The following is a 24,532-nucleotide window of genomic DNA, read 5'->3' on the forward strand; positions in this document are numbered from 1 at the left end:
TGGTGGCAAGCTTTACACCACTTGGCATTGCACATGGTGATCTTAGGCTTGTGTGCGGCTGCTGGGCCATGGAAACCCATGAAGCTCCCAACTAACAATTCTTGTGCTGACGTTGCTTCCAGAGGCAGTTTGGAACACTGTAGTGAGTTTTTTGCAACCAAGGACAGATAATTTGTTTATGCGCTATGCACTTCAGTACCTGGTGGTCCCATTATGAGCCGTTGTTGTTTCGCTTCACAATAACAGTACTTACAGTTGTCCGGGGCAGCTATAGCAGGGCAGAAATTTGACGAACTGACTTGTTGGAAAGGTGGCATCCTATGATGGTGCCACATTCTACTGCCAATGTTTGTCTATGGAGATTGCATGGCTGTGTGCTCGATTTTTATACACCTGTCCACAACGGTTGTGGCTGAAATAGCCAATCCACTAATTTGAAGAGGTGTCCACATACTTTTGTGTATATACAGTGCATTCGGAAAGTATTCAGACCCCTTGACTTTCCACATTTTTGTTAAGTTACAGCCTTTATTCTAAAATGGATTAAATTGTTTTTTTCCCACTCAAACTACACACAATACCCCATAATGACAAAGCAAAAATGCTTTATTTTATTTACTCATCACACTTACCCACTTCAACAAAGTCTGAATACTTATGTATGACCCTGCAAGCTTGACACACCTGTATTTGGGGAGTTTCTCCCATTCTCTGTAGATCCTCTCACGCTCTGTCAGGTTGGATGGGGAGCGTCGCTGCACAGGTATATTCAGGAGAGGGGTTCAAGTCCGGGCTCTGGCTGGGCCACTCAAGGACATTCAAAGACTTGTCCCGAAGCCACTTCTGCGTTGTCTTGGCTGTGTGCTTAGGGTCATTGTCCTGTTGCAAGGTGAACCTTCGCCCCAGTCTGAGGACATTAGCACTCTGGAGCAGGTTTTCATCAGGGATCTCTGTATACTTTGCTCTGTTGATCCTGACTAGTCTCCCAGTCCCTGCTGCTGAAAAACATCCACACCATGATACTGCCACCACCATGCTTCACCATAGAGATGGTGCCAGGTTTCCTCCAGACGTGACGCTTGGTATTCAGGCCAAAGAGCTTCATCAGACCAGAGAATCTTGTTTCTCATGGTCTGAGAGTCTTTAAGTGTCTTTTGGCAACTACAAGCGGGCTGTTGTGCCTTTTTTACTGAGCAGTGGCTTCCGTCTTCCAACTCTACCATAAAGGCCTGATTAGTGGAGTGTTGCAGAGATTAATGTCCTTCTGGAAGATTCTCCCATCTCCACACAGGAAATCTGGAGCTCTGTCAAAGTGACCATCGCGTTCTTGGTCACCTCCCTGACGAAGGCCCTTCTCCCCCGATTGCTCAGTTCGGCCGGGCGGCTGGCTCTAGGAAGAGTCTCGGTGGTTCCAAACTTCTTCCATTTAAGAATGATTGAGGCCACTGTGTTCTTGGGGACCTTCAATGCTGCTGACACAATCCTGTCTTGGAGCTCTATGGATGTGGATCTGGATCGAGCGGGCTTCTCCATCTGTCGGAGGCCTGCTCCAGGTGCCGGGAACAACAGGCTCAAGTTATCCTGCCACTCGCTCATCCGTAAAGGATTCTTCGAAGCGTGGGAGTGGGCGGATTTCCTCATCCTTTTCGCCAGCCGTGATGTTTGGGCAGCTCCTTGGTAAGAAATGTAACCGTTCCTGGTGCACAAACAATGCCTTATCCCGAAGCTCGAGAAAATGACATTTACTAAGCTGCTCTCGAATGTACTACGTCAGGACATCTATCGTAGTCCATATGGGTTTTAATGACATTGTGAAGGGCAGCTCTGAAAAGTTGAAACTGGATTTTAAAGAGCTGATTGACTCTGCTAGACACTAACAAGAGACCCATCATATCTGGCCCTGTGCCCTCTCTGAATCGAGGCACTGAACATTTTAGCAGGATTCTTTCTCTTCACAACTGGCTACGTGATTATTGCAGCTCAATGGGTGTAACTTTTTTGTTGACAATTTCGATACCTTTTGGAAACAAAACACGTTTTATAAGGAGGACGGGATCTACCCAAATCATTTGGGATCCTGGATCCTTTCACAGCTCTATAAGGCTGCGTTGAGACAATGCCTTATCAATGACCGCAGCCCAGTTTAGCTAATCCCTACCATTGTGACGCAGAGTTGTCATAATGCTTCAGCAAATGTACATTACACCAGGGGCGTTGGTAGACACAATGTAAGTAACCTAATTTATGTCCCTTTAACTGCCCTGAATGCCTCTACTGATCCAACAGCTATTGCATGCAGTAATCATGTAACTATGAATCAGATTTAAACTGTTAGCACTAAGCCGGTGTGCCCTAGGAGGAAGTCCACTGTGAGCAGCTCACCCTGCACTAACATAAAGAACATGAGCACATCTACTGCTGCTAAGCTTCCCAGTAAGGCAATGCAAGCAAGTAAGCATCCCAGAAGAAGAGTGCTCAAAATAGCCCATGTTAACATATGTAGCTTAAGGATCGAGGTTCATGAAATCAATAATTTGCTAGTAACAGATGACATTCGTAGTCAGAATATCTCTGAAACTCACTTGGATAATACCTTTGATACAGTGGTAGCAATACAAGGTTATAACATTTACAGAAAATGTAGAAATGCCGATGGTGGAGGTGTTGTTTATATTCTGAACCACATTCCTGTAAAGATTAGAGAGGATCTCATGTCAAATACTGTTGAAGTAATATGGTTACAGGTTCATCTGCCTCATTCTGGTGAGAAGCTGCTGTAGACCACCAAGTGTGAAATGCTTGATAATGTATGTGATATCAACAGAGGTATATTTTCTGGGTGATTTTTAAATATTGACTAGCTTTCATCAAGCTGCCCACTCAAGAAAAAGCTTCAAACTGTAACCAGTGCCTGCAACCTGGTTCAGGTTATCAGTCAACCTACCAGGGTAGTTACAAACAGCACAGGAATGAAATCATCAACATGTATTGATCACATCTTTACTAATGCTGCAGAAATTTACTTGAAAGCAGTATCCATTGGATGTAGTGATCACAATATAGTAGCCAAATCAAGGAACACCAAAGTTCCAAAGGCTGGGCCAAATATAGTGTATAAGAGGTCATACAAGAAGTTTTGTAGTGATGCATATGTTATTGATGTAAAGAATCTGTTGGTCCGTAATGAGGAGCAAACAGACACTGCACTTGACACATTTATGAAATTGCTTATTCCAGTTGCTAATAAGCATGCACCATTTCAGAAAATGACAAAAAGTTAAATCCCTTAGGATTGATGAGGAACTGAAAAATTGTATGGTTGAGAGGGATGAGGCAAAAGGAATGGCAAATCAGGCTGCACAACCGATTGGCAAACATATTGAGAAATCATGTGACTGAAACGAAGAAACTACACTATGAAACAAAGATCAATGAAATAAAGAATGATAGTAAAAAGCTTTGGAGCACCTTAAATGAAATATTGGGAAAAAGGCAAACTCAGCTCCATCATTCATTGAATCAGATGGCTCATTCATCACAAAACCAACTACTTTGCTAATTTTGCCAATTAAAAAAATCATTAAACTTAGGCATGACATGCCAGCAACAAATGCTGACACTACACATCCAAGTATATCTGACCAAATTATGAAAGACAAGTATTGTCATTTTAAATTCCGTGAAGTTAGCGTAGAAGAGGTGATAAAATTGTGTATCAACAATGACAACTTGGATGGAAAATTACCGAGGACAATAGTGGATTATATTGCCACTCCTATTTGCCATATTTTCAATTTAAGCCTACTAGAATTTGTGTGCCCCCAGGCTTGGAGGGAAGCAAAAGTCAATCCACTACCTAAGAATAGTAAAGCCCCTTTTACTGGCTCAAATAGCTGACTAATTAGCCTGTTACCAACCCTTAGGTAACTTTTGGGGAAAAATTGTGTTTGACCAGATACAATCTAGATACTGTTTTACAATAAACAAATTGACAACAAACTTTTTAAGCATGCTTATAGAGAAGGACATTCAACAAGCACAGCACTTACACAAATGCCTGAGAGAAATTGATGATAAGATTGTGGGGGCTGTTTTGTTAGACTTCAGTGCGGCTTTAGACATTATCGATCATAGTCTGCTGCTGGAAAAACGTATGTGTAATGGCTTTACACCCCCTGCTATATTGTGGATAAAGAGTTACCTGTAACAGAACACAGAGAGTGTTCTTTAATGGAAGCCTCTCCAACATAATCCAAGTAGAATAAGGAATTCCCCAGGGCAGCTGTCTAGGCCCATTTACTTTTTAAATCTTTACTAATGAATTGCCACTGACTTTGAGTAAAGCCAGAGTGTCTATGTATGCGGATGACTCAACACTATACAGGTCAGCTACTACAGCGACTGAAATGACTGCAACACTTGCCACCCACTCTTTGTTAAGGAATAAGTTAGTCCTAAATATTTCTAAAACTAAAAGCATTGTATTTGGGACAAATCATTTACTAAACCTCAACTAAATATTGTAATAAATAATGTGGAAATTGAGCAAGTTGAGGTGACTAAACTGCTTGGAGTAACACTAGATTGTAAACTGTCATGGTCAAAACATAATGATACAACAGTAGCTAGGATGGGGAGAAGTCTGTCAAAAATAAAGCACTGCTCTGCATTCTTAACAGCACTATCAACAAGGCAGGTCCTACAGGCCCTAGTTTTGTCGCACCTTAACTATTGTTCAGTCGTGTGGTCCGGTGCCACAAATAAGGACTTAGGAAAACTGCAATTGGTTCAGAACAGGGCAGCACGGCTGGCCCTTGTATGTACACAGATAGCTAATATTAATAATATGCATGTCTGTCTCTCCTGGCTCAAAGTGGAGGAGAGATTGACTTCATCACTACTTGTATTTAAGAGAGGTATGGACATGTTAAATGCACCGAGCTGTCTGTTTGATCTACTGGCGTACAGCTCGGACACCCATGCATACCCCACAAGACATACCACGAGGTCTCTTCAGTCCCCAAGTCCAGAACAGACTATGGAAGGCGCACAGTACTACATAGAGCCATGACTACATGGAACTCTATTTCACATCAATTAGCTCATGCAAGCAGTAAAATTAGATTTAAAAAATAAAAACGGATGAAAAAAACACCTTATGGAACAGCGGGGACTATGACGCATCTCAAAGATGCATACACACACACACATGGATTTTGTACTGTAGATTTGTGGAGCAGGGGCCTGAGGACACACAGTGTGTTGGGAAATCTGTGACTGCCTTGGCAGCAGCTAATGGGGATCCATAATAAATACAAATACGGATAATTCCTTCGAATCTGACATGCACTGTCAACTGTGGGAACTGTGTGTGCCTTTCCTAATCATGTCCATTCAATAGAATTTCCCACCGGTGGACTCCAATCAAGTTGTAGAAACGTCTCAAGGATGATGTTTCCATTGAAACAGGATCTGAGCTCAATTTCGAGTCTCATAGCAAAGGGTATGAATACTTATTTACATAAGGTATTTTTATATTTAATACATTTGCAAATGTTTCAAAAAATCTGTTTTCGGTTTGTCATTGTGGGGTATTGTGAGTAGATTTGCTCATTTATTGAGTACATTTTAGAATAAGGCTGTAACGTGGAAAAAGGTGAGGGGTCTGAGTACATTCTGAACGCACTGTATAGTATACTTTGACCTTGGTGCTGCTTCCTCATTCTGAGCAAAGCTATCCACGAACCAGACACCTTATTTCCAGTCTCGTAATTTCTCCTGTTTTACAGGTCGGTATTATGTACAGTTAAAGTCAGTTTACATATACCTTAGCCAAATACATTTAAACTCAGTTTTTCACAATTCCTGACATTTAATCCTAGTATAAAATCCCTGTCTTAGGTCAGTTAGGATCACCACTTTATATTAAGAATGTGAAATGTCAGAATAATAGTAGCGAGAATGATTTATTTCAGATTTGATTTCTTTCATCACATTCCCGGTGGGTCAGAAGTTTACATACACTCAATTAGTATTTGGTAGCATTGCCTTTAAATTATTTAACTTGGGTCAAATGTTTCGGGTAGCCTTCCACAAGCTTCCCACAATAAGTTGGGTGAAGTTTGGCCCATTCCTCCTGACAGAGCTGGTGTAACTGAGTCAGGTTTGTAGGCCTCCTTACTCGCACACGCTTTTCAGTTCTGCCCGCAAATGTTCTATGGGATTGAGGTCAGGGCTTTGTGATGGCTACTCCAATACCTTGACTTTATTGTCCTTAAGCCATTTTGCCACAACTTTGGAAGTATGCTTGGGGTCATTGTCCGTTTGGATGACCCATTTGCGACCAAGCTTTAACTTCCTGACTGATGTCTTGAGATGTTGCTTCAATATATCCACATTTTCCTTTCTCATGATGCCATCTATTTTGTGAAGTGCACCAGTCCATCCTGCAGCAAAGCACCCCCACAACATGATGCTGCCACCCCCATGCTTCATGTTTGGGATAGTGTTCTTCGGCTTGCAAGCTTCCCCCTTTTTCCTCTAAACATAACGATGGTAATTATGGCCAAACAGTTCTATTTTTGTTTCATCAGACCAGAGGACATTTCTCCAAAAAGTACGATCTTTGTCCCCATGTGCAGTTTCAAACCGTAGTCTGGCTTTTTTATGGCAGTTTTGGAGCAGTGGCTTCTTCCTTGCTGAGCGGCCTTTCAGGTTATGTCGATATAAGACTCGTTTTACTGTGGAGATAGATACTTTTGTACCGGTTTCCTCCAGCATCTTTACAAGGTCCTTTGCTGTTGTTCTAGGATTGATTTGCACTTTTCGCACCAAAGTACGTTCATCTCTAGGAGACAGAACACGTCTCCTTTCTGAGCGGTATGACGACTGCGTGGTCCCATGGTGTTTATACTTGCAGACTATTGTTTGTACAGATGAACGTGGTACCTTCAGCCATTTGGGAATTGCTCTACCATTTTTTTTTCTTAGGTCTTGGCTGATTTCTTTTGATTTTCCCATGATGTCAAGCAAAGAGGCACTGAGTTTGAAGGTAGGCCTTGAAATACATCCATAGGTACACCTCCAATTGACTCAAATGATGTCAATTAGCCTATCAGAAGCTTCTAAAGCCATTCCATTTTCTGGAATTTCCCAAGCTGTTGAAAGGCACAGTCAACTTAATGTATGTAAACTTCTGACCCACTGGAATTGTGATACAGTGAAATAATCTGTCTGCAAACAATTGTTGGAAAAATGACTTGTGTCATGCACAAAGTAGATGTCCTAACCGACTTGCCAAAACTATAGTATGTTAACAAGAAATTTGTGGAGTGGTTGAAAAACAAGTTTTAATGACTCCAACCTAAGTGTATGTAAACTTCCGACTTCAACTGTATAAACCTATGCACTTTATCGTTACCTGTAAGTAAAATATACTACTAACGGTCAGTCAGTGGTTTTACTATACTGAACAAAAATATAAACACAACATGTAAAGTGTGGGTCCTGTGTTTCATGAGCTGAAATAAAAGATACCAGACATTTTCCATACACACAAAAAGCTTATTTCTCTCAAATGTTGAAATTTGTTCATATCCCTGTCAGTGAGCATTTCTCCTTTGCCAAGATAATCCATACCTGACAGTTGTGGCATATCAATAAGCTGATTAAACAGCATGATCATTGCACAGGTGCACCTTGCGCTGGAGATAATAAGGCCACGCTAAAATGTGCAGTTTTGTCACAACACAATGACACAGATGTTTTGAGGGAGCATGCAGTTGGTATGCTGACTGCAGGAATGTCCACCAGAGCTGTTGCCAGAAAATGTAATATTAATTTCTCTACCATAAGCTGCCTCCAACATTGTTTTAGAGAATTTGGCAGTACGTCCAACCGGCTTCACAACCGCAGACCACGTGTCACCACGCCAGCCCAGGACCTCCACATTCAGCTTCTTCACTTGTGGGATCGTCTGAGACCAGCCACCCGGACAGCTGATGAAACTGAGGAGTATTTCTGTCTGTAATAAAGCCCTTTTGTGGGGAAAAACTCATTCTGATTGGCTGGGCATGGCTCCCAAGTGGGTTGGCCAATGCCCACCCATGTGAAATCCATAGATTAGGGCCTAATACATTTATTTCAATTGACTGATTTCCTTACATGAACTCAGTAAAATCGTTGAAATTGTTGTATGTCGCGTTTTATATTTCTGTTCGGTATATTTGATCGTTTTGTAAAGTTTGTTGTGCGGCAAGTCACGCTGCTTAGCTAGGGGGGGGGGGAGGAGGAATTCACTGGCTTTTTGGTTTTGAAATTTATTTTGTAGCTCCTGTCACTTATTTAATTTCTGTGTGTGTCGTCATTCTTTTGGTATTCTTGTGATATTTAGAAACATTTTATTTTTCACCATTGGTTGTCGTAAGGTCAGTAGCCTCATGGTGGTGGTTCTTTTGAAGTGGAGGACTGCTGCTCATTGTTACTCAGGGGAGGTTTAGTGAATGCATTGCACTGTTTCTAGCTACGTATTCTAGTTAAATGAATAGTTTTAAGACTGTGGATAGGCCAGTGTGTGCTCTTGTACTGGGTAATGAGTGAATGTGTTTAATGTATTTCCACATGTTTGTGATGGATGATGTACACTACATGGCCACAAGTAGGTGGACACCCCTTCAAATTAGTGGATTGGGCTATTTAAGCCACACGTTGCTGACAGGTGTATAAAATTGAGCACACCGCCATGCAATCTCCATAGACAAACATCGGCAGTAGAATTGCCTTACTGAAGAGATCTATGACTTTCAATGTGGCACAGTCATAGGATTCCACCTTTCTAATAAGTCAGTTAGTCAAATTTCTGCCCTGGTAGAGCTGCCCCGTCAACTGTAAGGGCTGTTATTGTGAAGTGGAAACATCTAGGTGCTACAATGGCTCAGCCGCGAAGTGGTAGGTCACAAGTTCACACCGAGTGCTGAAGCTCGTAAAAATTATCTGTCCTCGGTTGCAACACTCCCTACCGAGTTCCAAACTCTGGAAGCAACATCAGCACAATAACTGTTTGTCAGGAGCTTCATGAAATTGGTTTCCATGGCCAGCAGCCGCACGCAAGCCTAAGAGTGCAATGTCAAGTGTCGGCTGGAGTGGTGTAAAACTCGCCACCATTGGACTCTGCAGCAGTGGAAATGCCTTCTCTGGAGTGATGGATCACACTTCACCATCTGGCAGTCCGACGGATTAATCTGGGTTTGGCGGATGCCAGGACAACACTACCTGCCCAAATGCAGTGCCAACTGTAAAGTTTGGTGGAGGAGGAATAATGGTATGGGGCTGTTTTTCATGGTTCGGGCTAGGCCCCTTAGTTCCAGTGAAGGGAAATCTTAAGGCTACAGCATACAATTACATTTTAGACGATTCTGTACTTGCAACTTTGTGGCAACAGTTTGGGGACAATGCCTTCGTGCACAAAGTGAGGTCCATACAGAAATGGTTTGTCGAGATCGGTGTGGAATAACTTGACTAGCCGGCAGAGCCCTGATCTCAACCCCATCGATCACCTTTGGGATGAATTGGAACGCCGACTGCAAGCCAGGCCTAATCGCCCAACATCAGTGCCCAAACTCACTAATGCAAGTCCCTGCAGCAATGTTCCTACGTCTAGTGGACAGCCTTCCCAGAAGACTGGAGGCTGTTATAGCGGCAAAGGACGGACCAACGCCATATTAATGCCCGTGATTTTGGAAGGAGATGTTCAACGAGCAGGTGTCCACATACTTCTGGCCATGTAGTGTATGTGTGAGTGGTTATTTTTGTATGAAATTATAATTTTTGATTCCAACAGAAATGCAAAACAGATTTTTCGATGTTCAATCAATTTTGAGCGACGCTGTCCACGACCCAGACACCTTTTTTCCAGTCTCATATATATATATATATATATATATATATATATATTTTTTTTTTTTTTTTTTTTTTTCTTCTCTTGTTTTACAGGATACTATTATCTGTTGACCTAGTCCTAAGCCGGGACCTGTTTCACCTAGCATCACCAACACGCACTACAAATAATTTATTCAAATTGGTCATGGATGTGTGTTTTGGCGGTGGATGAGAATACAATGTCTTTTCTTGAATAAACTCGCACACAGTTTCCTACTTTGATTTTAGGAGCAGCATGGACAGTTGAATAAACCTTTTCAGATGTCGTCATGATAAATGTTTTCATTGAAATAGACCATCTTAACATTTTATTTGGCACACTTTTTATTTTTTTGCAGACCATGTCTCCAAAGGAGAAGTCAAAGTTTGAGGACCAGGCGAAGCAGGACAAAGCTCGCTATGATTTGGAAATTATGAGCTATGGTCCTCCTGGGAAGAGGGGCAAGAAGGCGAAGAAGGATCCTAGTGCTCCAAAGAGACCTCCGTATGTCTATTCCTAAAATACTGTAATCATCTAGGCGTAACTCAATATTAGGAAGGTGTTCCTAATGCTTGGTATTCTCAGTGTATATTGGTTTATGCTGATTTATTATAGACAATTCCAGAGTCGGCCGTATGTTTTTGCGGGCCCTAAGTGCGAGATTTGGTTTGGGGGCCCCCCACCTCACGAGGTAAACATTTTAGTGGTCCTCTCTTGACAGCGGAGAGGAATTTCAGTTTTAAAGTAAAGTTCATGGCAAAATGCGTAGAATTGCAGGGAGTGGAGAGAATTTGGCTGTTTTTAAAACTACACTGAACAAAGATATATAAATGTAAAGTGCTAGTCTCATGTTTCATGAGCTGAACTAAAAGATCCCAGAAATGTTCCATACGTACAAAGCTTATTTCTCAAAAATGTTTTTCACAAATTTGTTTACATCCCTGTCAGTGAGCATTTAATATTTTGACAAAATAATCCATCCACCTGACAGTTGTGGCATATCAAGAAGCTGATTAAACAGCGTGATCATTAAACAGAGGCACCTTGTGCTGGGATAATAAGGCCACTCTAAGATGTACTGTTTTGCCACACAACACATTGCCACAGATGTCTCAACTTTTGAGGGAGCGTGCAATTGGCATGCTGACTGCAGGAATGTCCACCAGAACTGTTGCCAGAGAATTCAATATTAATTTCTTTACCATAAGCTGCCTTCAACGTCATTTTAGAGAATTTGGCAGTACGTCCAACTGGCCTCACAACCGCAGAACATGTGTAACCACGTCTGCCCAGGACCTCTACATCTGTCTGCTTCACCTGCGGGATTGTTGTTGGGGGGGGATTTCTGTCTTTAATAAAGCTGTTTTGTGGGGGAATACTCATTCTGATTGGCTTGGCCTGGCTCCCAAGTGGGTGGGCCTATTTTTTTTTTTCCTTCATAATATTTTCATGCATTTCTACATATTTTGCCATGGGGTGGAGAGAAGTTTTGAAGCTAATTTCCTGTAATTCTACACATTTTGCCTTATGCCATGTTCATATGATATCTGAGTGAGAGTACCTAACAAAACCAATGGGGGCCCCCTGGAGGTCAGGGCCCCTGGACACATGCCCTGTTTTCCTGGTCAGTAATTACTACAAGGTGTAGATAGCTGGCTAGACTAACTTACCAATACAAACCCATTTTTAACTACTTGACTGACTGACATTACATGAGATACTGCTGATGCGCTACCATGTTTCAAAATTGCACCTTGTGTATTCTACTAACTCAGCAAAATTGTGAATTTGGGTTGGGGGCCCCCTAGCGGCTGGGGCCTTAAGCGACCGCTTATGTCACTTATGCCCAGGACCGGCCCTGGAAAATTCAAAGTATGATACATTTTTGAAGTCCTGCAACCATCAGTAAAGACTGCATTCCTTCTCTTATACAGATCAGGGTTCTTTGTTTTCTGTGCTGAGCAGCGCCCCAAGATCAAAGCCCAACACCCAAGCTTTGGCATTGGGGATGTGGCCAAGAAGCTTGGAGAGATGTGGAACAATTTGACAGACTCCAATAAGCAGCCATATCTTGCCAAAGCCAACAAACTCAAGGAAAAATACAAAAAGGTAACACCAATGGGGACTCCTTATTTGTCTCAAAGGAAATGTAATTGAATGGGATTTTTACCACTGTAAGTGGTCTGACTGTGGTGTCAGACCCTATATGCATGGAATCACTGGCTAAATATTACAAAACCTGTGATTTTTTTTCCCAAGGGATTGAAAATGTGACTTTTATTTAAGACACCTTTTGCTTACTGTTTCTAGGATGTGGCAGATTACAAAGGAGTAAAAGGAAAACCGGGCGGGGCAGGAGCCTCTAAATCGAAGAAGGCTGAAGACGACGAAGACGATGATGAGGAAGATGACGAGGAAGATGAGGATGACTAATAGAAAAGGGTATTGTGGTTTGTTAAGACACTGGCCATTTAGATGTGAGCACACACATCTGTAGGTTTCACCTAGTTCACCTGTCCCAGAAGAAAACAACATCAAATTGGTTTTGAAACTGGTTTCTCACCGTAGTTTCTTTCTGGCTGTCATTTTGAGTCTTTAACACTTTGCTCTCCAGTGTTTTTCCTGATCCCTTTTGCTTTTTTTTTCTTCAGTTGAACTAACCTATTCACAGTGATAGCATAAGGGTTCATATCCTATACAATACTTGTATGGTGATGTGTATGCTACTATATGGTTATTGAAATAGATTCAGATTTTATTTTTCTATTTGACAGGGATCCACATTTCATGGAATTGTATGTGTATCTAGACACAAAATCCATAGACTTGAGGTAGATGTCCAGTCTGACAATCAGGTATTCAGGTAACATTGCCCGTGGCCTATTATGCCAACCACCTGTGTGTTTGAGGCAGGACATTTCACTATGTTATGGCTGAAAGGAATGATGATGAAATGGATCCTATGTTTTTTGGTGTTGTTCATTTGAATAAGTGGAATGACGTTTTAGATGTTAACATTTCTCCATCTCTTGACCAATGGTGACAATACATCTGTTGGACAAGGTGGGAGTTTTTCTTTGCACCTGCACAATTTGTTTTGTATGCCTCTGATCTAAAAATAAATAATTACGTTTTTACGTTCTGTGTGGATCCAAATTGATTTATTCCCTCTATGGAAATGACCGATTTTTGTATTTTTGTGGCCTTTCTTTAGCGGTAAATGTATTAAACTTTATGCAACATTGTGGTATTTTGATTTTACATTTTAACATTTAGCAGATGCTCTTATCCATAGCAACTTGCACTACTGTTGTGACAGGCATGCATATTTTAGTAGCAACTTTAAAACTCATTATTACACTTAATAGGAAAAGGTCACAATTCTGAGAATTTAAAAATGTAGCTGCTCAGAAGTATTCTTATCTTTAAGAAATTGTATGCTTTGGGCCCTGAAAGTGCTCCCTGGAAAGCCACTATCCGCAATTGATTGAGTCCTGGATTTAATCTTCAAGGTTAATAATTCATTTTTTTAAACATCTCCTCCCATTGAGTTTCGAGACTATAATCTGCAACCCACCTTTCCCCACATGCACTACACCAAATACGCTGCACAATGTAGTTGAACACGTTCCTCTTTTGTAGGTTATTTATTATCCAACAAAAAGTTTGCCCGAAAAGTCAAAAGGTTTCATCATATCCGATTCGTATCAGTCAACGTGCATCGCTGACTCTCCGGACACAATGGGCGTGGAGGAGGAATGTGCATCACATCCCATGACCGACGCAATCATAAACCTCACTGCTGGAGCAGCAGGCAAGTAAAACTTTTTTTTTTTAATCTTTAATTACTTCAATTACCTAGCATCACAAATTTTTCCATAGGTTTAAGCCTTGATGACTCTTGACTGACACGCGTACAACACAAGGTTGTTTTGTTGTCCAGTGGAAACATCTAGTGAAGGATAAAGCTGAACAGGATGGCTGTCATTCAGAAAATGTTAACTTTTTAACCATGAACATGAAAAAAAGAGTGGAAGAAAAGGTTGAGGTCCTTCATGGTGACCCTGGAAACCTCTCCTCTCACATAGGGGGTGTTGCGTGTGTGCTGAGCGGTCAGCCCTTCGACACGGTCAAGGTGAAGATGCAGACGTTCCCCAGCCTCTACCGTGGCTTCCTGGACTGTTCCTTGAAGACATACCGCCACAACGGGTTTCGGGGGCTCTACCAGGGAAGTGTGCCTGCTCTACTGGCCAACGTGGCAGAGAACGCTGTGCTCTTCGCCTGCTACGGGACCTGCCAGCAGCTCACCAGGAGAGTCTTTGGGCTGGAGAAAGGGTCTCACCTCAGGTTGGCAACAGAGGATCTCTGTCTTAGCATTCTCATCTCATCCCTTTCCCCATTCACCATGTGTCTGGCTGAGTGCTTAAAAAAAACACAAAGTGGTCTCTTCATCTGTTATTGTGTTTTGATGCTGTTTCTCTTTGCTCTCCTGTAATCTCTCGCTCGTTGTCTATAACGTCTTTGTCACAGTGACCTGCAGAATGCCCTGTCTGGGTCCCTGGCATCTGTCTTCTCCTCGCTGGTTTTGTGTCCCACAGAGCTGGTGAAGTGTCGCATGCAGGCCGTGCATGAGATGAGCATGGTGGGAAAGACCTCCCTTGCGTCACACATGTAAGCATCGCAACTCTTCTGTGGACAGAACAACTGGATCATGTTGTCATTGTGGTTCAACACCAATAGTATACGTGGGTGGCAGGTCATCTCTTATTGCTTATCTTTCAGAAACACGTGTTAGTTGGTGAATTAAATATGTCTCAGGAAACCATATTACCTTAAGGTTCTACTCGAAAGCACATTATGCACAACGTGCAATGCACAAGTAAGACGTTTTGTGATGTGATAATAGATGATGTGTTTGGCTGTATTCTGGTGCTCTCCTCGCAGTTCCACCTGGTCGGTGGTGAGGGACATATTGAAGACAGATGGTCCTCAAGGCCTCTTCCAGGGAATGACCAGCACCTGGCTCAGAGAGGTGCCTGGATACTTCCTCTTCTTTGGGGGCTATGAGATCTGCAGATCCCTCTTTACAAAGCCTGGCCAGTCCAAGGATGAGTTGGGTGAGTCCATTCCTTACGACTCCAATGAAGGGACTCAACTTCTCATTTAGCTATTCAGCAAACTCCAGATTAGATGAGATGTCGACGGTATAGCTTTACTCAACTGATTTTATTATTTGTTTTTTGTCTTTGATAGATGCTGTCCCGCTGTTAATCAGTGGAGGAGTTGGTGGGGCCGCCTTTTGGTTGGCAGTGTACCCCATTGATTCAGTCAAATCCAGAATCCAGGTTCTATCGATGTCAGGCAAGCAGGCTGGGTTTATCAGAACTCTGCTCTGTATCATGAGGACAGAAGGTGAGAGCATACCACATTATTTTTCATAATCTGATTCTATTCCCCAAGTCTTCTAACTGTGGGCGTTCTGTCAATCTCAAACGTGTTCATCGATAAACTTCTGATTGCGTTATTTGCCCTATCATTTGCTTATTTACTCATGTTGGCAGCTTTCTTTTCCAGGTAACAGAAATGAATGAACTCACTAGCTCACAGAAGATTAGGATTGTCCCTCATAGTGCATGCTCGTAATAATGGCTGGAACGGAGTGAATGGAACGGCATCAAGCACATTTGATGTACTTGATACCGTTCTCCGTATTCCACTCCAGCCGTCACCATGAGGCCGTCGTCCCCAATTAAGGTGCCACCAATCTCCCGTGGTGCCTCTGCTTTTGTAGTTTGAGCTCCTTTAGATTTCACATGTACGGGCTGTTATGCGTCCACGCATGATGTGCTTGATGATGTATTGTCCCTGTTCCAGGGGTTCCTGCTCTGTATTGTGGTCTAACCCCTACCGTCCTGCGGGCCTTCCCCTCCAACGGAGCTCTATTCCTGGCTTATGAGTGGACCAGAAGAACCCTCATCAACCGCACGTCTACAGCCTGAGTTTGTAGGGCTGGAGCAAGAGGTTTGTGAATTCAAATCCCCCAACATTCATCAACATCTACAGTATAAACCAGAAGACTGAAAGTTGAGAAAAAAAACGACATTCAGAATTTGTGGTAACCTCTGATCTTGTTTTGACCATGTTTTCTATGCTGGGTCAATAGGTTTAATGTCCAGCCACAGAACCTGATGAGTCAGTATTCAATCAATGGACTCCATGCAATCCAACAACATTCCACCCACTTCCCGAGACATGCATCACACTATTTCAGACAGGATGTGTTGTCAACTAGTGGAACACAATTATAAAAAAAAATATCCATGTATTTACTGTATATATGTGTACATAAAAGCCTTTCACATGTTTTATTTTATTGAACCTTTATTTAATCAGGCAAGTCCGTTAAGAACAAAATCTTATTTACAATGACGGCCTACCCAGGCCAAACCCTAACCCCGACGACGCTGGGCCAATTGTGCGCCGCCCTGTGGGACTCCCTATTACGGCCGGTTGTGATACAGTCTGCATTTGAACCAGGGTCTGTAGTGACGCCTCTAGCACTGAGATGCAGTGCCTTAGACTGTTACGCCACTCAGGATGTGACTACACCACTGATCAACAACATTGTTTTTTGTTATGTTTCTTATTTTTCTACATGAGATATACACTGAGTGAACAAAACATTCAAGAACACCTGCTCTTTCCATGACACACACTGACCAGGTGAATTCAGGTGAGAGCTATGATCCCTTATTGGCGTCACTTGTTAAAGGGGAGGAGACAGGTTAAGGAAGGATTTTTAAGCCTTGAGACAATTGCGACGTGAATTGTGTACGTGTTCCATTCAGAGGCTGAATGGACAAGACAAAAAATGTAAGCGCCTTTGAACGGGGTATGGTAGAAGGTGCCAGGCGCAATGGTTTGTGTCAAGACCTGCAACGCTGCTGTGTTTTTCACACTCAACAGTTTCCCATGTGTACCAGGAATGGTCCACCACCCAAAGGACATCCAGCCAACTTGGCAACTGTGGGATTGGGAAGCGTTGGCGCCAACATGGGCCAGCATCCTGGCCCATGTTGACGCTTTCAACACCGGAGTCCATGCCCCGACGAATTGAGGCTGTTCTGAGCAGTGGAGGCTGTTGAGGGGAGAACGGCTCATAATAACGGGATGGCATCAAACACCTGGAAACCGTGTGTTAGATTTTTATTGATACCATTCCACTGATTCCGATCCAGTGGAATGGGGGGGTGCAACTCAATATTAGGAAGGTGTTTCCTAATGTTTGGTGTACTTAATGAATATTACAGTCAAGTCAAGTATTATGCCTTCTTTATCATGACAGAGAAGCTACTGTATGTATGAAATGGACAACAATGTGTTCTTTTGAACATCTGAATCTAATCCAAACTTTAAGTAACGAGATGTTAGGTAATGGGAACACTGCATTGAATTTCTTTTTAAGGTGACTGTTGAAATTCTTCAAACTTTTCCAAGCTTTTTTTTTCCTCCTAGGTCAGCAGACGAACTGGTCGTCTGATATTTTCTTTGCTGTCAGTGTGAAAGCGGGGTATCCTACGAAGCAGGTTTGAGGAGTTAGCGAGGGAGCTTTGGTTAACTCTGAGTTCATCTCGGGATAACCGGTCATACGAAAGTGGCTCACCTTTTAGCCAGGTACATTTCTATGGCAACGAAACCTAACTCAGGCTAACCTGAGTTAGCCTCTGGGCAGGCTAACTCACGGCTAACTCCACTTACCTTGAATGAAGTGACTGAGCCGCGAGTTGAGGACCAATGAAATCAGATTCCCATCCCCTTCATTTGAGGAAGATGACTGATTAAATATTTTATTAATCAAATGTTTGAAAAAGGAAAGCGCACACTGCTCTTGATAGTATCACTGATCTTTAACAAGCTGACATGAGCTTTAATAAGCTTATTAAAGATCAGTGATAGTCTCCGGTTTCCTTTTTCATTCATCTTGTTCATCTGCACCTGCAAAAAGATTGCTCAGATGTGCGAGTGCCTTTTTGAATATTAATCAAATGTTTGTTTTGTGTAAAAAAAACATAACGTACACGTTTGGTGATGTCAGAATGCATTTTAAACGTTTGTATGACTTAATAAAGCAAATATTGATAGGAAGGTGCTTGTGCATTGATAAGAACACCAAAGATGGCGTTAACAATAAGTAATAAAATAAAGATGGCACTTCGAAAAGCCTATTTCACACCATAGCCTGCTGAATTGCAAGACAAATTTTTATTTCATTTTCGACACAAACGAAAAAGCGGCTAGATACATTTTTCAGCATTGTCTCAATAAAGGCTTTGGCGTTTGACTAGCCGTGTGCGACATGCACATGCAGTTACAAGCCTGCTAAAGTTAAGAGGCAGGCGGACGAGCAATATTCACTGTCGCAGTAGGCCTACGGATGATGCCTGAGCTGGAATTAGAAGCTAACTGAAGTTGGTTAGCTTTAGAAAACTCTGAGTAGATATAGCTTGCTTCGTACGACACCCCTTTCGACATGTCATCATTTACCTCAGCGCATTCGAAGTACAGTGGGTTCACATCAACTGTCCACCAAGTTTCAACTTTGGGATAGATCAAATACAATACTCTTACACTGTAGTAAGAAAGCATGTTTGTTTCACTCAGTAAACACAGTTTTGTTGAGCATGTGAATATATACTAAACAAAAATATAAACGCAACAGTTCATATAAGGAAATCAGTCAATTGGAATAAATAAATAAGACCCTAATATATGGATTTCACGACTGGGCAGGGGAGCAGGCCCAGTCAATCACCATTTTTTCACCACAAAAGATGATCCCGCAGATGAAGAAGCAGGATGTGGAGAGGTCCTGGGCAGGCGTGGTTACACGTGGGCTGCGGGTGTGAGGCCAGTTGGACGTACTGCAAAATTCTCTAAAATTAAGTTGGAGGTGGCTTATGGTAGAGAAATTAACATTGAATTCTCTGGCAACAGCTCTGGTGGACATTCCTGTCGTCATCATGACACTTGCAAACTCCCTCAAAACTTGAGACATCTGTGGCATTGTGTTGTGTGACAAAACAGAACATTTTAGAGTGGCTTTTTATTGTTCCCGAGCACAAGGTGCACCTGTGTAATGATCATGCTGTTTAATCAGCTTCTTGATATGCCACACCTGTCAGGTGGATGGATTATCTTGACAAAGGCTAACATGCTCACTAACAGGTATGTAAACAAATTTGTGCACAACGTTTTAGAAAAAAAAGCATTTAGTGCATGTGGAAAATTCCAACTCATGAAACATGGGACCAACACTTCACATGTTGCGTTTATATTTTTGTTCAGTGCGTAAGGTTGTTAATGTAGACGTAGAGCACAACGGTTCCACCAGAGGGAGCTCTCTCTCTCTCTCTCTCTCTCTCTCTCTCAGCAAAAGGGGATGCATTAGCCCATCCTTTGCACAGCGTTCACTGCTATAGCCCCCCCCCCCCCCGAGAAGCTCCCATTTATTTGACCACGCCATAAAAGAAAATCAATTCAATGAAAAGGAGATGTCAGTGTGATACTGCAGTATTATCTGCCCTGTTCTCTCATCTGGATACAGAGTTGATGAAGTATACTATTATTATTATTATAATTATTATTATTATAAAATGTCGACATAAAATGTCGGTTTTGATGATGCATATAATGTTTTTACCCTGATGTCACCTTACAGAGTCCAGACCTTCATCAGTCATTGGTACTGTCTATGAGACTTTGACCACTTGGCAAAAGCACTGTACATTACATACCGTCACTGTTAGACAGCTAATACACCTAGTCGCCTATTGACTGTTTACATGTAAGAAACGATTTTACAGAGGTGGCGTCAAGACAATTGATTTATCTGCCTCTTCGTAGAAAAGAAGCCTGGCTTTGCTGCTATTTACCATCATATGCCTGCATCGTACTGTACAATATACTAACAGGAACTAGTGTATAGTTTCGTTCCCTTTAAACAGTCATGTCTTGATGCTGAAAGTAAAGGAGAGCCACCTGGAGGTTTACTCAGAATGTTTGTTGTATAACCAGGGCAGGTGTAGTATCACATCAATATCCAATGAGAATGTCAGCCAGACGACATTGGAGGATTTAGAGAAGTTGCAGTAGTAATTGCGAAGGAGACTGAGGCCCACAATAAAATATGATATACAGGAAGGTCCATAATTATTGGCACCCTTAATAAAGACGAGCAAAAAATATTAAAATAATGAATACAAATACTGAGCTATATTGTAGGCTCAAAGAAATTGGAAAATCATATTGTTTTATACTTAAACAATTGCCCAGAGAAAGAGATTTAGTTTAACAAGTAATACAAAATATCTAAAAAAAATAAATTATTAGCAACCCTGTTTTCAATACTTTAGCACCCTCCCCTTGCGAGGATAATGACACTGAACCTTTTTTAAAAATGTTTTATGAGATTAGAGAACACTCTGGGAGGGATTTTAGACCAGTCCTCCATACAGAATCTTTCCAGATCCTTGATATCCTTCATCTGCTCTTATGGACTTCCCTCTTCAATTCAAACCACAGGTTTTCAATGGGGTTCAAGTCCAGAGACTCAGATGGCCATTGCAAAATGACGATTTTGTGCTCAATTAACCATTTCTTTGTGGATTTTGATTATCGCTTGGTGTTATTGTCCTGCTGGAAGATCCACTTTCGGCCAAGTGTCAGCCTCCGTTCAGAGGCAACCAGGTTTTTGTCTCAAATATCCTGGTACTAATTAAAGTTCATGATGCCATTGACCTTAACAAGGGCACCAGGACCAGTGGAAGCAAAATAGCCTCATAACATCAAAGATCCACCACCATATTTTACAGTAGGTATGAGGTACTTTTCTGCATATGCTTCAGTTTTTAAACACCAAACCCACCACTGGTGTGTGTGGCAAAGAGCTCTGTTTTCATGCCATATGACCATAGCACTGGTTCCAATCCAAGTGCCACCTCCAGGTGGTGGTATGGTCAGATGATGTGAAAATAGAGCACTTTGGCCATGCACACCAGTGGTTAGGTGGCTTTCCCTAGAGTGTCCGGCCATCTAGGCAGCCTATAGCCAAAGGTCAGAGCCATGCTTCAGTCTGCACAACACCGCCGGTCTGCTACAGTCCTGGAGAAACTGATGAATTATGGAGTGTATTGCATAAGCAAGATGTCATGTACATTCTCTATGTTGCAGGGAGAAGGTCCTCAAACAGACAGGGGGACAGGAATAGTGCCCATAAGCTTCGTGGAGATTTCCCTTCTTCATGTCAAGTAAGTCGTTTGACCACATGAAGAGGGAGAAAGCTGACAGAAAGGCTTCAGTTTTTGTAAACATTGGGATGCTTCATTTCTAATTTATAGCCGAGTATAAATGCCAATGCATTTTTATACAGGCCTTTAACTGGCTGTAACAATGCCATGTATACACAATAACAAAGACAAGGTGGACGCCATCCCTGTAATCATTCCCGATCTTACAGTAAAATTGTTCATTAGTACTTGACAATCAACTTCATAAAGATGGGACACAGAACTTTTATTTTGTTCTATAAACCACAGATGTGGTTTATTCCCAAGGACTTTTCTACTTACCGCATTAAAATTACATCTTTAATCCAGGCCATAGAATACGACCACGTCAACTAATGGGCTCTCTCCTACTCCTTTGTTCCTCCATACTGTACTGTATATGTCAGATATGGGTTCTTTTGTGCCCCAGCGCAATTTCAGGCAAGTTTCACCATGAACAAGACTTGTATGAAAATGCTTTTTAAAAGTCTCTCTTCAAAAATAGGCCTTTTGTGTAAATGCTCACCGGGGAGTAAGGGTGGGGCCAGTGGCCTGTCGTTTCTACGTTGTTGGTCGTACACCTGCAGTTGTCGGGTCACCTTCCCCACCTTCTCATAGGTCTCCAGGAGGACCTCTCGATGACGCTGCAGCCACTGGTCCGTGGATCCACCTGCCTGGGAAGATTTGACTCCAAGAGTACATTCAATAGGCAATCGTGCATGTCTACCAAATATTAGGAAGTGTGGGGTGTACCCGGTCTACCTGTGGACTGTATTGTTGTTGGCTTGAAGAATAGCTGGTAACTGTTCTTCCCAATGGGCCCGCCCTTCTTCACTCCATGTGTTTAATAGAGTCAACAGCGTCTGGTTCATTCTTTCACAAGCCCCATTACCCTGTGGCCAGCATGGGCTGGTTCTGGTTTCGGTACAACCATACAATGCACACAGCTGTTTGACCACTGCAGACTCGAAAGTTGCCCCTCGGTCACTGTGAAGATGCTTGGGGCAACTAAAGATTTGGAAGAAGTGTTTCCATAGTACTCGAGCTGTGGTGTGGGTCGTCTGGTCCTTTGTGGGCAATGCCCATGCGTACCAGGAAAACACATCAACCATCACGAGTAAGTAAATGCATTGGCTGGGCGACCCAGGGAGACGTAATCAATGGCCACCATTTCCATTGGGCACTAGTTGACACTGGAAGCATTGGTGCATGGGTAAAGGGCACAGGTTTACTCACCACACATTGTTGACATGGAGCAGTCTACATTAAATATCTGCTCTAATTTTTGGCCAGAAGAAACCTCTGCTGTAGGGCAGATAGGGTCTTCTCTGCCCCCATGTGTTATAGTGGTTCGTGGAAGTGTTTCCATAACTTTTGCCGTTTCCCCTCAGGGACAACTATCTGGATGTGATGCTCCCTCATCCGCTCTTCTTGCATCTGTCTGACTATCCCCCTCTTGTTTTTTGATCAGGTTCCTGTCTTTGAGCAGGTAAAGTTTTAGTTGGCTGGGGCGGTGCTTGCCGTGTTGGCTTGCCCTGGTCTAACAGTGATACCATTGTTCTTGTCGGCCTGTTGCCAAACACTCCAAGGCCATGTGTTTGGGGGGTCCCCCTCTACTGAAGTCCCTCCAATCAACTGGGTCTGGGGTGTCATTTCACCTCCTTGCTCTGGAAGCCTAGAGAGGACATCGGCGTTGATGTTGTGGGCTCCTGGACGGTACTCGATGTTGAACTGTTAGTTTGCCAACTGTGCGGCCCAGCGCTGCTTGACTGCCCCGAGGTTGGCTGTATGCAGATGGACAAGCGGGTTATTGTCATTGTACACAGTGAAATTGGAGCCCCACAGGTAATGTTTAAACATCTCTGTTACCGCCCATTTCAGTCCCAGCAGTTCCAACTTGAAGGAGCTGTAGTTTTGCTAATTTCACTCAGTTGTGATCAGGCTTCGGCTGCCGTACGTGATGACCCTTTCCAGTCCATCCTGCACTTTAGACAACACAACCCCCAGCCCCCCGGAAGCTTGCATCTACATAGAGCTGGAAAGGGAGAGAAAAGTCAGCATATGCCATGACAGGATGTTGCGAAAGGTTACTTTGAAGGTATCAAAAGCAGTCTGACACTCTAGTGACCACTGTACCTGGACCCTGGTTTTTTGTGAGCTGGACCACTGGTCCTTGAATAGTCTATTGAGAGGTAAAGCAATCATGGAGAACTTGGGGATAAATCACTGATAATACCCCACAAAGACCAGAAACGATTTTACCTGAGTCACTGTGGTAGGGGTAACCAATTCCTTTACTGCTTCGACCTTACCAGGGTCTGCCGTGACCCCCTGGGTACCCACAATGTGCCCATGGTAAGTGACCTGCATCTGGAACAGGTGACACTTCAATGGGTTGTAGTTTCAATCCATGGCTCCAGAGGCGCTCAAACACTTCTTCCAAGTTGGCCAGGTGGGTTTTGAATTCTGGGGAAGAGACAATAACATTGTCAAAGGTAGAAAAGGTAGCAATGGTAACAATGATTCTCCTACCTGGTTCCCCAGACACCTTTTCATCAGTCTCTGCAATGTGGCTGGCACGTTACACAACCCGAACGGCATCCGCTCAAAATTCAAACAGTGGTGAAAGCAGTCTTTTCCCAGTCTCCGGGTTCCACCTCCACTTGCCAGTAGCAACTGGTGATGTCAAGAGTGGAGTACCAGGCAGCTTTTTCAGGGTGGTTAAGGACTCCTTGATCCAGGGCAGGGTGTAGGCAACTTTGTAAGTCATTGCGTTGCACTTTCTGTAGTCAACACAGAAACGCCATGTACCATTCTTCTTCTTGACCAGGACAATAGGTGCAGCCCAAGGGCTAGTGCTCTCACACACCACTCCTCCATCCAGCATCTGCTTCAAAAGGCTGCACAGTTCCTGGTAGAGTCCTGGGGGTTGGGCTGGAACCATGCTCTGCTGGGTGGGGCAGTGCCTGTATGGCCAAAGTCGTCTTCGTGACATGAAAACACCTGGGCCTGTTCTGCAGGTCTGAGAGTTGTTCAGCTTGAGCTGGGGTCAAGTCCTTCCCTTCCAGAACATCTGCTGGCAGCGTGTCTACTAACACAGCTACTTCTGGGGTAGCACTGGTCACTTCCACCTCTATAGTCTGGGGCCCTTTTGGGTTAAGGGTGATGTCTTTTTCCCCTCTGATCTCCTGTGGATTGATGGAATGGATGGTAGCCAAGGGCTGAGGGAGCTCAACAGGATATGGGTTAACATTCTGTACTCTCACCAGGCATTGGTTTCCTTCAATATGAA

The 24,532-nt window shown here is 43.0% G+C and overlaps 2 protein-coding genes across 3 annotated transcripts in view; both read left to right on the plus strand.

Annotated features, from left to right (window-relative positions):
- LOC115154871 (high mobility group protein B3-like) overlaps positions 1 to 13,058 on the plus strand; it is a 31,183-nt gene extending 18,125 nt beyond the window's left edge. For both annotated transcript variants that reach the window (XM_029701542.1, XM_029701543.1), the window contains exons 3-5: positions 10,275 to 10,420; positions 11,851 to 12,025; positions 12,227 to 13,058. In XM_029701542.1, the coding sequence (XP_029557402.1) occupies positions 10,275 to 10,420; positions 11,851 to 12,025; positions 12,227 to 12,349 (444 nt within the window). In that variant the 3' untranslated portion in view covers positions 12,350 to 13,058. The remainder of the gene's footprint in view (positions 1 to 10,274; positions 10,421 to 11,850; positions 12,026 to 12,226) is intronic.
- A 599-nt stretch (positions 13,059 to 13,657) lies between these two features.
- On the plus strand, positions 13,658 to 15,915 carry LOC115153772 (mitochondrial ornithine transporter 1-like). The gene is made up of 6 exons (XM_029699349.1): positions 13,658 to 13,730; positions 14,005 to 14,263; positions 14,447 to 14,587; positions 14,861 to 15,033; positions 15,170 to 15,328; positions 15,791 to 15,915. The coding sequence occupies exons 1-6, from the start codon at positions 13,658 to 13,660 to the stop codon at positions 15,913 to 15,915; spliced, it is 930 nt and encodes a 309-aa protein (XP_029555209.1).
- Positions 15,916 to 24,532: the final 8,617 nt, after the last annotated feature.

This window comes from Salmo trutta, chromosome 19, assembly GCF_901001165.1.
Source record: "Salmo trutta chromosome 19, fSalTru1.1, whole genome shotgun sequence".
In the NCBI taxonomy this organism is placed as follows: Eukaryota; Metazoa; Chordata; class Actinopteri; order Salmoniformes; family Salmonidae; genus Salmo; species Salmo trutta.